This window comes from Apiospora aurea, assembly GCF_038362705.1.
Source record: "Apiospora aurea strain CBS 24483 chromosome Unknown utg000004l_segment0_segment0, whole genome shotgun sequence".
Classification (NCBI taxonomy): Eukaryota; Fungi; Ascomycota; class Sordariomycetes; order Amphisphaeriales; family Apiosporaceae; genus Apiospora; species Apiospora aurea.
The window spans coordinates 3,055,901-3,070,820 of record NW_027117391.1 but is presented as its reverse complement, the minus strand read 5'-3'; the positions used below and the strand labels follow the sequence as shown (position 1 = coordinate 3,070,820).

Sequence of the window (14,920 nt, the reverse complement as noted above, 5' to 3'; positions counted from 1 at the left end):
CCCGAACTCGACAGCGAGGCCCGGGTGGTCGTTACGCATCGCCGCCCACGCTTTGCTTGAGGCGCATCTGCATCTCATCGTCATTGATTCGAGGACCAGCGGGGTGCGTATCACTCGAGGAGCGAAAGCGTGCGCGTATCTTGACGACTGAGGCGACGATCAGACTTGTCCGTTCGCTCTCCGACTCGCGGGCGACCCAGTCGGCATAGAACTGGGCGAACGAGTCGTGCGTCTGGGTGTATACGCCCGGAGACGAGAGAGTCCAAGGGTGGTTCTCTGTAGCGGGCATTGCTATCACGCAAATGAGTCTACTCGATAGACTGAGAGCCAGGAGACTACTGGATACTTGCGATTGTTTCAGGCAGTTCACATGAATGCATTGTGATCACCCGTCCTTATATCGCTCTGATAATCATGTGAACTTCGGGATACAAACTACCCCGCGCCAAAGTAATCCACTAACTGATAGCCATGTAGACACTTGAGATATTCCCCTGGAAGGAAGCATGTTGCGGCCTTCGGGGTGCCGTGTGACGTGAGAAGTGCCACTCGAATCGGGGACTAGAGCAAGCCGCATCATAAAACCAGTTTTGCTTGCGCCACCGAAACCGCCGAACTTCTCCCATCTTGTTATATATGTGCAGATCTGCAATATTAATAAGTCTTCCCTCCGTCAGAATCAAGGCTTGTAACCGAAGAAGAGAGACACCCGAATAGATTGGGTAGTACACGAGGATGCACTAGAGTCATTGAGGCTTCGGCCACTTGGTGACTTAAAGTTGAATACTGATATATTTTATTCAAAACCTGTGCATTGAGGAAGAGAATTTGCCATCAGCTTGGCCTATATCAAGTATATATAGACACTAAAGAACAGTCCCATTCTAATTCAACTGCAAGTCTCCATCAATGTTCATGATTCTCTCATCGAGATGGATCCTGTCCCATCGCCAAGAGCCATCCATGGCACGAAGCTCCGCCTCGAGAAAACTGCAGTCGACGAGGCGCACATTGCGGGCGCTGGCGCCAAAGTTGCCGTGCTCCTCGCCGGACCACCGGAAATGGCCGTCCATGTTGGTCAAGTAGCGGTTGAGCGAAATGGATGACAGCCGCTGCTGGCCGCTGAGGGTGCGGCAGTCGGCGATCAGGTCATAGTCGCCGTCGATGGTGATCCGCCCCGAGCTGAGGGAAAAGTTGCCGAACTGGGGCGGCTCGGGCCTCGGCGAGGGCGAGCGCGCTGGGGCCGGTGCAAATACGGGCGCGGGTGCAAGGACGGGGGCCGCCACGTACTGGGGCTGTGGCGGCGGTTGATGCTGCTGGCTGCTACTGGAGGTGGGTCGACTGTTTTGCTTTTGGTCTTTCCAGGCCTCCTCCAGCTTGTGGCCGGCATATGCGCCGCCTACAGCGCCTAAGAAGCCGTGGTTCACCTTGTGCCCGGCAAAGGCGCCGGTCGCGCCGCCTAGCATGGCTCCCATCAGGCCGCGCTCCTCATCGGCGGTCGGGGGCATGGAGCCGTCCGCAGCAGGCTTCTCCTGCTTGAAGTCGCCAGGGATGTCCCCATAGACGCTGCTGCTGTACGGCGGCGGGGCTGGGGGGCTCGCATACTCCGGTTGAGAGGGGTATTGGGATGGAGGCTGCGGGGATTGAGGCGGCTGTGGGGAGTACACAGGCTGCTGCGGATACACAGGCTGCTGCGGAGAATACACAGGCTGCGGGGAGTAGACCGGCTGCGGAGAATAAGGAGGTTGGGCTGCCGGAGTCTCCGCATACGTTGGCTGCTGGGGATACTGCTGGGTGGCATAACTCGGACTGGTGGGCTGGGTGGGCAGGCCGGCGTAGCCGTAAGGGGACGAGACCGGAGCCGGGGCTGGCTGCTGGTAGGAGTGGCCTCGCACGTATGAGGGGTAAGACAGCTGGTCCGGCGAGTAAGGATAGTCAGCTGGCTTGTCTTCGGATACCGAGCCCGAGGACATGGGATGAATACGGGGGATCCCGGGTTCGTGGGAATTCGTGGCAAGGGTGAGCCGTAGTACTCAGGCTTCTTCTGCTTCTCGCCGCCTTGCTGTGGCGGTGAGTCAGAGTCGGCCATGTCAGGCTCGTAAAGCTTTCTGATGACCATGATGCCGATTCACAGGATGAAATGGGTGCCTGAGATTGGTTCAATCCGCTAAGATATAGAGATGAATGAGGCAGCCAAGAGCAAGTCGATTGTCTGGAGTTTTGCGAGTCTCTCATCAAGGTGGCAGCCTAATAAGCTGCTGATGAACGTCGCTCTGTTGGGTGAGTTGGAGGGGTTCAGTGGGGCGCAGCCGCTACGCCACCAAGCCACCCACCAGTGAACGAATCATCCACTGTTAGGAGCCCGCTTAGGCGTTCAGAGAGGTACACGCCCTAAGCTCAGCTTCCAAGGTCGCAAAGACAGCGGGCAGAACAAGAGCTGTCACTTGCTGTCATCGACGACAGGTCTGCTAGGGCCCCCTGACAGCTGACGCTTCACCGTTACTTCGACCCCGGACTCCAGCTGGCTCCTGATTGGCGCACTCGTTTCCTAAAGGGTTATTATGCAGATCCCCGGAGACTTTTTGATCGTAATGTCGCAGCTTGGCATTGCGGGGCATCCCGCACCGCACCTGCCACAACTGCATCGCATCGCGAGCAGCTGGCTGCGTCATGTACAAGTTTAGTAGTCCATCGAAGCATCACAAGTAACATGATTTCTCGATCCTGCAGAGCAATGTATGGCCGCGTGGTAATCTATCGTAAAGACTCCAGTCGCATACCACGATCCCGAGTCTGACGAGTTCAACCGCTCGGCGTTCGATGCGCCATCAGCAGCCAAAAAGTCTCTGACAGCAGGGTTGCCGCCATGTGATAATACTATAGCACAGCACATCTTCTTACTGTTCAATGCAGTAACCAACAAATTAACCAAACGAGCTTCGTTGCATGTGACCCTCGCTTCGGACATAATAGGGCCCGACACGACGATAGAGCAGCTCCAAGTCCTGTCTTTCCAAATCCACGAAGCCCCTTGCTACATCCCCGAAAAGTCCCAGCTCTTCTTTGTAGAATGGGGCGCCCCGGGTGGCGAGAATAGCGAGCATGACTATCCGTATCTGCTAGTTCTCAAGACCAGCAACTTGACCACGATGGATCGGACGACTATCCTGAACAAGCATGAAGAGCAGCCGTTCATCGGGCTCAATGATCTTGATATGGACCGCGAGGGGAATTACTACATGAGGAAATCATTATCTGGCTGGGTATGTGCACAACCCCTGGCATTTTCCCATCTTACGAATGGGGTCTAATTTGTGTGCTGACTGCGTTTTCATTCACAGGGCCAATATCTGCATCCTTGCGGAGCGCCAACAGCCCCAACCGTCTACTTCGTCAACACCACGTGACCATGCGCATCAAGACGCTCCTGTGCTTGAGAAACGGCAACACGAACGGCGTCGCCGTGTCTGCGGACGGCGGCTTGCTAGGGGCTGGTAGGCCTGTTGAGTAAGTGTCCGCTCTTGATTATTTGCAGACCAAAATGGAGATTTCAAATATTTCAGTAGACTTGGTAGGTGTTTCACGTGCAGTCACCGAAAGAAAATATATGGCAAGCAAAAAGGAAACCCCATTATGACACCTCGGGGATTCCAACCCCAACCTCTAGATACTGAAATCTGGAATACTACCATTATACTAAAGTGTACTTCCGCTCCAAGGCATCGACGCGTTGAATGCTGGAGTTTGCTCAAAACCATCTGAAATATGCCAATCCCATGGTAGCGTACGTGCCACAGTTTGGACGCCCTTATCGTAGCCTGCTAGATTATGAAAATGGAAATCCTCCAGAGGAGAATTAGGCAACGAGTGAGCAACGACAGCAAGAAAGTCTGCCCTTTTATCCATCCGGTTGGTCATGACTTGGGGGTTGTTCCTTCAAGATCGTGCCAGTAGTTTGGTATATTCCTCTGCCTACAGCCACGCAAACCTACCGCTGACCTTATGGCAGTAGAAGGTAGGAAATCCCCCATCAATATCAATATAAGCATATCTATCGAATCCATTTCCCGGGTCCATAATGGAGCAAAGACATATCCATAAACTCCTAGACCCTATTCTACAGCCGCTCCGTTATACAGATCAGGAATATCTGCGAAATGAGTACTCGCCCCACTCGAAAAGGGGGCATGCCAACCGGTGCTCGCAACAGGATTAACTTCCCGAATTCTTGGTACAATGGTAGAGTCATGTAACTCCTGAATCAAAGACGCCAATTCTTGAGATGTACTCAAATATGTGACTAGCACCAGTAAAATGATGTATTTATCCAAAACACATTTCCAGTGATGGACTCATCCCCATATGCCCTGGTGTTTCTCAACCTGGTTCGAATCAACGTGTATAAATCAAAGAAACCCAGTTTGGAGTCCTGTTAGGCAGCTGTATAATGAATGTGTAACCCCGTCGGCTTCATTGTGTTGGTCTCCTAGTCTTGAAGATTCTTTAGAAACCATATGCCGTATGGGTAGGTATCGTCTCCCCGTAGTCCAATAATGAAGGCAGGTTTCGGGGTGTTGATACCAGTGGAACGTACGCAAAGCAAATTGCAGATGCCGAGACTAACTCGGCATGTGACGGTGTCGTTCTCACGGTAGCACATATAAACTGACTAAGAATGCGACGATATCGGCATTTCCAGACTGTTCTGTGCCACTCAGAACGGCGAGAGTCAGAGATACAAGTCCTACCATCACAATCCACATGGCTATCAGGAATCGAAACGGCGGTGTTGCTTCCCCCTCCCGCCTCACTGCGGCAGTTCAGCGCTGGCGTGAGAGTCTTGGCGAGAATGGGTGTCGTCGCATTTCTGCAGATGCACGAGGCGCTGCACAGGTAATGGGGCCTGATTAGCTGAACAAGGAGGCAGGATGACGGAGTGTCCTGCATGAACAACTAGCAGTTGCATCCAGGTGCAAAGGACTTGTGGTAACCTGCAGCAAGAGTCTAGTTCCGGCAATCCCACGGTGCACAGCAGACAGGCCAGGGCAGGGCAGCCTGATGGTTGCCTGACTCATTGAGTTCCAAGTGTTCATCGTTGTTCACGGGCAGTGCAGCCCAATTTTGATGGAGCCTGAGCTTTGGCCTGAGGGCCTGGCGGATCGCTAAAACGTATCTGGGCCAATTGAGGTAGGGCTGAGCAGGTCCTGTCCCCGCGCTGCTCCACAGAGCTACAGGGCGACCCAAACTGGATTTTAGGCAGCCTCGTTCATTCCCCGGTCTGTTCTGTCTTCATTCAGCTGGCAGCTGGGTCGCGGGCCCCTGGCCGAGTGAGTCGGCTGCTGCCTGCCTAAGCACCCGCAATCCGGCATTTCAGGTAGGCGACCAAAGGAGCAGCCGAGGAATTGATGATGGTTGTTGGTGCGTTTGGGAGTTCCAAGAGACTAACGTCAGGAAGGATTCCAAGCCTTCGAATATCCACCGCGCGATGAATCAGAAAGGGTAGGCCGAACCAGCGCTAAACTAAAAATGCCCAGTTGATCTGCTCCGATGCGTCACACCCGGGCTGCAAGGACGGGACAGTAGGACAGTGGCTTGGCTGGAAACCAATCGGCTTGTGCAGCAGCAAACATCCACAGTTTGCCAGGCATCGGGTATAAGTTATACCAGCTTCCCCTTACCTCGCTGCCTGCCTTGCCCAACTGAGAAGAACACATTCCATACGTACAAATACACCCCAAGTCCTCTTGTCTCGTCACATCTCGCAATCAAGCATCTTTCGCGAGCTATCACGACACTAGCAAAAGGAACACAGGAGACGAAACCACCATCGTGGATTATCTGCGACACCAGGCGAGCATCACACCACACCTCTCCTCCGTCATGGAGAACATCACCTCCAGCCTGCCTCCGTTGGAGGAGGTCACACCCATGGGCATCTTCCAGGCCCTTCTCGGCCAGTGGGCGGGGAAGATGGACGTCACACAGTTCAGCTCCATCCTCACATTGACAGCCTTCGCCTTCGGCACCCTGCGGTGGCTGCGGGGATCTACCAGCAGCGTCGTAGACTCCTTGCGGGACTACGCCACCATCCGCGTCGTCATCCCTAGCAGCAACGAGATGAGCACATTCGTGACCGAGTGGGTGAACGGAACCATCCTGCCGCGGAGGTATAATCAGTCGTATATATTCCGGGAGACGGTAAACGACGAAGAGGGTGAGAGTGGTGGTGGCACGGGCGCCGTCGTTCCCATCGTCGCGGAAGAGGACGAGGATGACGAGGAGGAAGATGCGGATTCGGGCTCAGCAGCAGCCGGTGGCGACCTGGTTCTGAAAAAGGACCGCCAGCAGGCCGACCGGCCCATCGAGTGCGTGCCACAGTTCAACCGCACTTGGTTTTTCTATCGGGGCCGGTTCTTCACCATCAGGCGGGGCAAGAAGGGCAGCAGCGCCGACGATAGCGACGACGATGACGACGTTGAGGGAACCGACGTTTTCGGAAAGCCCCACATGTACAGTCTGAAAATCACCTGCGTCAGCCACTCCAGCCAGCCCGTCGTCGAGTTCCTCGAGATGTGCCGGACCCAGGCCAAGGCCGGGATCAAGAAGAAGCCGCAGATACGCATCCACGGTCACGACGGCTACCGGTACTGGGGCTTCAAGGGAAAGTCCCCTGTGCGCCCGCTCTCCTCTATTCACCTCGATAACGCCCTCAAGAAGGATCTTTGTAAGTTTATATTCCCGAATCCTAAGCACATTGTAGCAGATAACCTCTGCCAACACAATTTGTCGAATGTCTCCGTTAACACAAGCGCACAGTGGCCGACATTGAGAAGTATCTGAGCCCCGCCACAAGGCGCCGATACCACCAGCGCAACATCCCCTACCAGAGGGGGTACCTTCTGCATGGCCCGCCAGGCACGGGCAAGTCGACACTGGCATCGGTGTTGGCAGGGCGATATGGCCTTAGCCTCTACGTGTTGCAGCTGGCGCACATTGACGATAACGATTTGGAGCGGCTGTTCCAAGACCTTCCGTCGCGGTGCATCGTGCTGATGGAGGACATTGACGCCGCGGGAATCGACCGCGAGGAGACCGACTCGGAAGACTCCGAGAATGAGAGCGACAAGGAATCCTCTAGCAAGAAGAAGAGCGACGGCAAGAAGGACCCCAAGGTCAAGCGGAAGGAGTCCGAATGCACGCTTTCCGGGATCCTGAATGTGCTCGACGGCGTAGGCTCGCAGGAGGGCCGCATCGTCATCATGACGACCAACTTCCCCGACGAGCTGGACGAGGCCCTCGTCCGCCCCGGACGCATCGACAAGAAGATCTACATCGGCTACATCTCGCGCAAGAGCTGCGAGGAGATGTTTGTCCGCATGTTCCGACCTATCAAAAACGACAAGAAGAGCAAGTCCAAATCCGCGATCTACACATCGAACAAAGCCGTGAAAGACGGCTACGTAAAGATATCCGAGAAGAAGTCAGGGATGAACTCTTCGGACGAAAGCGACGCCGAGGACGACGAGGTCTGCCGCTGTGAGAAGTGCAAGGCGACCACCATTGCCCAGCTGGCGTCCGAGTTCGCGCAGCTGGTGCCCGAGAACAGCATCACGCCCTCGGAGCTGCAGGGCTTCTTCCAGGTGCACCTCGACTGCCCCGTCGAGGCGGTCGAGCGGTTCGGCGACTGGATGTGGCAGATGCGTGAGGAGAAGGCGCCGCGGCGGCGGAAGCAGCAGCAGCGGGAACAGGGCGTCATCAGCTTGCCTGACAGCCCCAGGTCGGAGAAGACGGACGAGGGCGAGCAGCAGCCTGTTTCACCGTCATGATTACTGTGAGACAGGCATCGAGAACTGAAGGCTGGTAGCAGCTTCTGTTGATCTCGTGCCGTATATGTACTACATGTGCTATTTGTTCTCCTTTTCATCTCCAAGGCGTTCTTGTATATAGGGGAATGGTTGGAATGCATCAAGCAAGCGAGTGGAATTATTTATGGCGTACTGGTTGCTAGTATCTGTTTATCATCTTGTTTTATTTGATTGAATAAAACCAAATTTCATTCCAAAGCATAACAGATCCCCCGGTATAACTCGACCAAACTAGGGCTATATCCAGCCACCGCTTGAGATCGCTCGACAGGAATTCCCACCGCAGCAAACTGCCTGATTCACATTTGCCTTGCCCACAATCTCTGGACTGCCATCCCACTTAAAGTACGAGGCCGTGTAGCGCTTGCACTTAGAGTCCATGTTCTTCAAGGCGTAGTCGATATCCTTGATGTCGAGGTTGCCCAGATAGTGGTGAGTGTCAATGCAGTAGTAAACTACCACTATACAAGGGATTAGTCTCTACAACTTATAGGTACCAAAAGAAGTATTCTTATCCCGACTAGCTCTTATTATGGATGGCATGAACTCGAAAGAGTAAACCGGGCATAGAAATTTCGTAGCAGGACTTACTACCACGCGAGATAGATCTGAATTGTGCGTTCGTATCGCCAGATTGGAGATCGTGGCCCCTGCTTCCGGCCCAGTCTTTCCTGCGAATATCATCAAATGTCAGCGTCGAAAGGCCGCGGCGATTCCGGTTTTACGATGCGGGATTTCCCACAGCATTCCTACGGCCTCGTCGACGCCGGGGTGATCGAGCACGGTGCCCCAACAGTCGACATACCGCTTTCTCAGGCCTACGGCTCTCTTCGTAGCCGGGGGTGGAATAGGCTTCACAGAAATTGCCACCGCGTCTGGCTGCTTGAGCGGCAGGGCCGTGACGGTACCGTTGGCGTGGTTGGTCCACAGGTACGCGCCATCGGGGAGGTCCTCTCAATTGACAAGGCCGCTGGCAAGGCCTAGGGCGGAGCTTACCAGAAGAGGGAGAGCTGCAAGACGCATCTTCAAGGGTTGAATCAGGTTGATGGAGAAAAGAGAGAGGTGCTGGGTTTGGCTAAGCTGATGATATGTTGTTCGTTTTCGTGTGGAATTTGGATGGACACCGAACCCCTTTTATCCACTTGAATGCTGACATCGACTTTCAAAGTATGTGAGCTCTAGTCCTAGAGTTCCGTCGGCTCTCGGTCAGTCAGGTTCTTCCACACCTCGAGTCACATCAGCGTTATGAGGCCGGCGATCAGTTGTACATTGTCGTACGATATAACCACGGCCTGCCTAGCTTTGAACGATAATATTTCCTGCATCTTACACCGAGGCATGCAATGACTGCACTATGTGTCCTCTCCTATAAACAAGCAAGTATAGCAGCCTGTGTATATATCTCAACAATGTCTTGTTGGACTTCAACATGTAGGTTCTCTGCGATTTTATCCTTGATGCCCTCTTGAAAGCAGGGGTAACTGTACCGCTCAGTTACTCACCTTGTGGTCGGTAACAATGCTCTTTGGGGTTAGGATACGGTAGGGAGGGTCATCATCTTTGCTGGAATCGTAGATTTTACAAGCGATTCACCGCCTTCTTACGTCAGATGCCTAAGACAGCCACTTATCAATTTGTCCGTGGCAGCGATCGTGTCGTTCTTTGCAGTGGCATAGCGCGCAGGTCTCAAATCTAGGCATAGGCGATGACGCAGCAGCTGAGTGCCTGTCAGTTGCACCCCATGAAACTCGTCTAGATCTGGTAGGATTTTCGGTGCTGAAAATTGACATCGGAGGAAAAAGGTGATACGAGGTCTCACAATCGTAGTTGCACTGGACAGGAGCTGACTGAGGAGATATATACCTGGCTAAGAATAAACACAGCCCCTATGATCAGTGCACGTGACGGTGAGTAATCTCATGTTGACACAAAGCGACTGGATACATCGACATCAGGTGTTACTCCCCATTGGAGATCTGAGACGCCTATTTCTAAGTAACAGTCATTTTTATCTTATTATCTTACGTATCCAATCTGCTATATAGTAACACAGAATCCTTTCCACCCAATGTTCCCTAATATTACATACATGCCAGTCCCAGTGGCGGGCTCAAATCTTCATTTAGGCTCAGGAGAAAAACATTGCAAGAGCCAAAACACTTCCCATAATCAACGTCAAGATCGAGACCCGAGCATGGAAAGTGCCATCTGATGTATGTGTCACCTCCGGAGATGATGTAGGTGCTGCTGCCTGAAGGCCGGACACGGTCGGCGTGTTGCCGGTCCCCATTCCAAAATTGCTGCTCCCGGAAATAGGGGTAGGTGTGGGATCGGCCGTCAAAGCTCGTGTGGTGCCGGGCTTCGTGCTGCTTTTCGGCACCGTTGACGAACTACTGTCCAATTTCAAAGCTGCAGAAACGGATCCCGCAGAGGCCGCTTCCGCTCCCCAGGGTTCCCCGCTCGTTGGATTGCGGTACCAGTTGGCCTCGGGGTCGCCCAGACACTGGCCCAGCGGCACGAGCTCATATCCGAGCTTTTTAGCCTGGTCGACCATGTACTGCGCGAAGCTCTGCACCGTGTTGGGCTGGATGTCGTGGGCGAGCGTGATCCAGGACGAAGAGGCGGGACTGTGCTGGGACAGGATCGAGGAGTAGATGTTGCGGGCGTAGTTATAGTCTCCTTGGTAATCTTTGGTGTCGATATCGTAGTTAACCTATAAAGGAGAGAAGGATTAGTATGTCGGTTTCCCGATTATATAAAGTGGGAAAGAAATCAAATCACAATATGGTATCCGAGATCGCTCAAATCTTTAACGCAGCCATCCGGACAACTGGTATAAGGAGGCCGGAAGTACGTCGGGAAGAACCCAAGTATATCGACCAAAGCAACCTCATTGCGCGAAATCTGGTCCCGGCGCTGCTGGGGCGTAATGGCGCCCAAGTCCTGGTGGCTCCAGCTGTGCGAGCCGATCTGGTGCCCGTCCCGGTACATGCGCTGTATGATAGCCGGGTACGAGCCCTGTTCAACCTGCCCCTTGCCGCCGTTGTTGCCAACAACAAAAAATGTCGCCCGGACGTTGTTCTTCTTGAGCAGGTCCAGCAGCTCCGACGTGTAGATGTACGGCCCGTCGTCGAACGTCAGTGCCACCTTGCCGTTGGTGCCGGCCGTGCAGTGGCTTAGACTGACGCCGTAGGGGACGGTGCCGAACCGCGGCCGCGGCACGCGCGAGGTGTCGCTGCCGGGCGGGACTTGGTTCCCGTCGCAGGCGGGGCCGAAGGAGAGTTGGCAGTCGGGGCTGCTACAGAAGCTCGCCCCGGTACCACAGACGCCCTATTTTGTTTCTGGTGTCAGTACTCAAAGTTGGAGGGGGAGGGAAGCCTCGGGCGAGGAAGCGTATAATGAGGGGCATAGAATATACTCACCGCAGACGAGCAGCACAGACTTGGGGCGCATACGGCGTTGCCGGCCGAGGGACCGCATTTCCCTCCTGCGGGGACGTCCCTCCGACTCAGGCCCGGGCGTTCGGCTGAGCAGGCATAAGCATTATGGATGAAACCGAGCAGGTAGACAAGTATGAGCGACTTGTGCATCATCATCGGCGGTATGATCACAAAGGACTGTTTCAGGGTAGCGCGGAGGGGTTATGTAATAATAAACAAGACGCGGAAGCTGAAGCCATCTTAAGTGCTCTATATATATTACCACCCATTAGTACCATACACTATATGCATTTTGGTCAGGGTATATGTTAGTCCCTTCCCACGTGTTGTTAGAAGTGATAGCTTCCCGCCATGATGGCTATGCCAAGCTGAATGCGCCTTGGACTTGTCCTGATATGGACCAAGAAGGATCGGATAGTTGAGTTTTGCCTAGCATAGCCGTCCCATCGGTAACACCAAGGGGGCTCATACATTCAAGGTTATAATTTGTATGGTTGGATCTAATGCCAAGAACAATCCTTTGTTCTACGCCATCTCCTTCATATGCATTTTAGCTCTTGTCAAGACCGAAAGAGTTCGCCGCAAACTTTCTAATACTGCAACCGCCGGAGAAGTAGGATCGTGGCATTGCAATAAATCTTAGACCGACTGGTGAATTCGTAAATGTTGACTGCAGCATTGCAGTTGGGTTTGTTCGTGTTCAAGCCACTCGATTCCGTCATCATGATAGCTTGTATGTCCGTCTACAGTTGCTCCTGAAGTACACTGGCTATAGACACCCTAGTGCGTGGAGAGTTAAGACCATCCATGAGGCTAGGCTGGTCCATTTGTCTATTGCTGTCGCCACACCGGAATCAATGGGTAGTGCCCGCGCTTGTGGTGTGGCTATTAGCTGAACGTCTGCGTCAGCCAATCACCATTCCGGATCCAACCACCAGCCGTCGTTGTCTTTTTCACCTCTCCTACACCGCCCTAATAAGTGACCCAGAGCTAGACCAAAGAGAACCATTGCAGCTTAAGATCCCATCCCAAAGCCTCTCCGTTCATGATGCCATGTACATGACAATGGCATACAAGCGTGTAATACCGATCACGCAGCTGATCTTGAGGACAGTGTGATGCACGTAAGACAAAAGGAACTTTTCCTCCGAGAAAGACATGAACAGTATCATCGACCCATACCTCATGGCCGGCATAACCAACATGTCCCTGGCCTGTGATGAAAATCCAAGCATCGCGATCGTCCAAATTCCGCATCCTGTCGATCATATGCCCGATTATACTAAGATATGCGTTTGTGTCTTGTGCAGAACAGACAGACAAGCTGTCAATCCAACCCCTGAGAGATTCCGCAGTATTTTCAGAAAGCGCTTGGGATGATGCTGCGTGTATATGATACACTGCCATGACCCTACCGACCGATACGCCGAGTATATCAAGTACTCCATGGCGCGGCGTGCGAACTTGAGCTCTCGTGGTTTTGGCCGAGAAGCCCTCATCATACTCGTTGATCAGGCCAATCTCGCCGCCGGGCATGTTATGCTCCTGTATGTAGCACCAGTTGGGAACCCATGAGGGCAGCGATGAATCCTTCGGAGTAATTGCCGCGCATACCAACCCCTTGAGGTCGCCATGCAACTTGATCAGGCACAGTAGAAGTTCAGTCGATACTTGAGAGGTGTCTTTGCTATAATCAACCTCTATGTATCGAGCGATGAGCGGGAACATCCCAAGCACTGCGTAAACCTTATCTCGCGGATTCGTAGCCTCTCGAGTTTTACACGAAAATAGGGCATGGGCGATATCACGCTCTTCTCCAAACTCCCCAAGATGCGCGATGGCCATGACCCAGAAGCTGAGACGGTCCAGGATATGGCCCACGGGGCCATACCGTGGCTCTGGCTGGGCCGCCGTCGTCCGGTACTCGAGGTAATTATCCTGCGCTTTGTCCATGGCTTCCAACGTGATTTCTGATGAGCCGCAGACAAATATTACATCTCGTGGCAGTACCGCTTCTTGCAATGTCCACATTCGGCTCCACCATGGCAGCGATAGGAGCATCTGCAGAGAGCCTACGCAACTGGATATCTCGGGTCTCCTGGTAAGCTCGTAGCCAACATGGCTGACACTCTTCGAATCAAGATCGCCTGCTAGCCGATGCAGCCATTCGAAAGCTTCTACGGCGTTCGCTTCAGGTATTGCATTCTCCAACCGCTCTCGATGTGTTGTGTCTGTTGATGGGTTGGAGAGCAGCTCAGAATACTCACCAAGCCACAGTATCCCTCTCGATGCAACCGAGTAGACATTTCCCATGAGCGATACCTGACGTGCTTTCTCCTCCAGATCGGCCTGGTTGATACAGAGGGCATCGGCCCAGAGTAGACGGCTCAAGCTGCGGTACCGCAAGCGGCGCAAGGCGGCAAAGAGGTTGACCGTCACGGCGATTGCGTGCCCGTTGAGCAACACGGTCCGGGTGACAGAAGGATCGCCCCATGCGTACGAAAGCGACTCGAAGACTGGATTGTCACTGACGAAAGCATTTGAAGTGGTGCAGGAGACGGGGTCCTCCCAGGAGCCTGGCAAGAGATGGAGGAGGCGTATCTGCTTCCGCTCCGTGTCCAAGGGGCTGTAGGCAGGCGACGATTCGCCTTGGTCCGGGCTGCCGATCATTGTGACAAACTGAAACTACGGCATTGAAGGTATACAATGATGGGCCAGCAAGGGGACATAGATGGACATTGTTATCTGCGATGATTGGCTCGAATCGTCAAAAGTGCGGCTCCATGTAGCAAATGATTGTATCCGAGATATTGGAGCGGATGGATTTGATGAAGTGATGTTGTTTGTTGTCAATTGGCCAAGAAACGGGGGGTCACGGGATTATGTAATTCTACAGATAGAAGGGAGCCACTTTGCCGCATGGAAAGGACCATGGCGGCGTAACATCAGATCTGATCTCGCGCGCACTGACGAGGTAAAGCAATCGTGAGTGTGCTGGACCTAGATCGTACTGAGTATCCCCGAATATCTGAAAAACCGGCAACACCAGTCGACACGACTTGTAGAGCAGGTGCGACGGTAGTACACCAACATCCTCGCTGTTTGGCCCAGAACACTCGGTAGGCGGTATGCAGGGTATTTGCCGCCAATTTCAAAGTCAAACTGTTGCCTGAAAGGCCTATTGAACCCACGTATGTTCAACCTTAAATCATTCGGGAACAGGGGATCGGGTGAATGTGACAAGCAGTAGCGGCACTACCCTCCGTACTTCCTGTCATTCGAGTATAGGCCGTTTTCGAGTCTTTTCGTGCGATGTCCGTTTTCTTGACATGCCTTCCCGGCCGACGGTCGGACGACAGGTGCTTGTCCCCGGAAGGGTAGAAGAAACATCCTTGGCCATGTGGCTGGTAAATCCCAGATACCTACGTGGCTATTGCTTAGCCTCCGGCTTCGTGGCACCCACCTCCCCTTCTCCTTGTCCCTGTCCCGTATCCGGTTATGGGCCCGAGAGGCAGAAGGATCTCGTATGAGGGGCCGAATCTTCCCAACCTTGTGTCGGTGATTGTATTTTTCCCACTGTTGATTCGGCTCCAATGAATGGCTTGGCAGAATCGT

At 53.5% G+C, this 14,920-nt stretch overlaps 7 protein-coding genes across 7 annotated transcripts; 3 read left to right on the top strand and 4 right to left on the bottom strand.

The window, feature by feature from the left end:
• Positions 1 to 31: 31 nt before the first annotated feature.
• Positions 32 to 289, bottom strand: PG986_005739 (uncharacterized protein; the record flags this gene model as incomplete). The annotated part of the gene is made up of 1 exon (XM_066841961.1): positions 32 to 289. One exon carries the CDS (start codon positions 287 to 289, stop codon positions 32 to 34), a length of 258 nt encoding a protein of 85 aa, XP_066701823.1.
• Positions 290 to 884: 595 nt separating this feature from the next.
• Positions 885 to 1,973, bottom strand: PG986_005738 (uncharacterized protein; the record flags this gene model as incomplete). Its single annotated transcript, XM_066841960.1, has 1 exon — positions 885 to 1,973. One exon carries the CDS (start codon positions 1,971 to 1,973, stop codon positions 885 to 887), a length of 1,089 nt encoding a protein of 362 aa, XP_066701822.1.
• A 207-nt stretch (positions 1,974 to 2,180) lies between these two features.
• On the top strand, positions 2,181 to 3,407 carry PG986_005737 (uncharacterized protein; the record flags this gene model as incomplete). Its single annotated transcript, XM_066841959.1, has 3 exons — positions 2,181 to 2,280; positions 2,974 to 3,263; positions 3,342 to 3,407. The coding sequence occupies 3 exons, from the start codon at positions 2,181 to 2,183 to the stop codon at positions 3,405 to 3,407; spliced, it is 456 nt and encodes a 151-aa protein (XP_066701821.1).
• A 2,473-nt stretch (positions 3,408 to 5,880) lies between these two features.
• PG986_005736 (P-loop containing nucleoside triphosphate hydrolase protein) lies at positions 5,881 to 7,826 on the top strand (the record flags this gene model as incomplete). The annotated part of the gene is made up of 2 exons (XM_066841958.1): positions 5,881 to 6,724; positions 6,817 to 7,826. The coding sequence occupies 2 exons, from the start codon at positions 5,881 to 5,883 to the stop codon at positions 7,824 to 7,826; spliced, it is 1,854 nt and encodes a 617-aa protein (XP_066701820.1).
• Positions 7,827 to 8,552: 726 nt separating this feature from the next.
• On the top strand, positions 8,553 to 8,849 carry PG986_005735 (uncharacterized protein; the record flags this gene model as incomplete). Its single annotated transcript, XM_066841957.1, has 1 exon — positions 8,553 to 8,849. One exon carries the CDS (start codon positions 8,553 to 8,555, stop codon positions 8,847 to 8,849), a length of 297 nt encoding a protein of 98 aa, XP_066701819.1.
• Positions 8,850 to 9,993: 1,144 nt separating this feature from the next.
• Positions 9,994 to 11,458, bottom strand: PG986_005734 (chitin deacetylase; the record flags this gene model as incomplete). Its single annotated transcript, XM_066841956.1, has 3 exons — positions 9,994 to 10,578; positions 10,647 to 11,195; positions 11,321 to 11,458. The coding sequence occupies 3 exons, from the start codon at positions 11,456 to 11,458 to the stop codon at positions 9,994 to 9,996; spliced, it is 1,272 nt and encodes a 423-aa protein (XP_066701818.1).
• An 837-nt stretch (positions 11,459 to 12,295) lies between these two features.
• Positions 12,296 to 13,975, bottom strand: PG986_005733 (uncharacterized protein; the record flags this gene model as incomplete). The annotated part of the gene is made up of 1 exon (XM_066841955.1): positions 12,296 to 13,975. One exon carries the CDS (start codon positions 13,973 to 13,975, stop codon positions 12,296 to 12,298), a length of 1,680 nt encoding a protein of 559 aa, XP_066701817.1.
• Between the last annotated feature and the right edge of the window lie 945 nt (positions 13,976 to 14,920).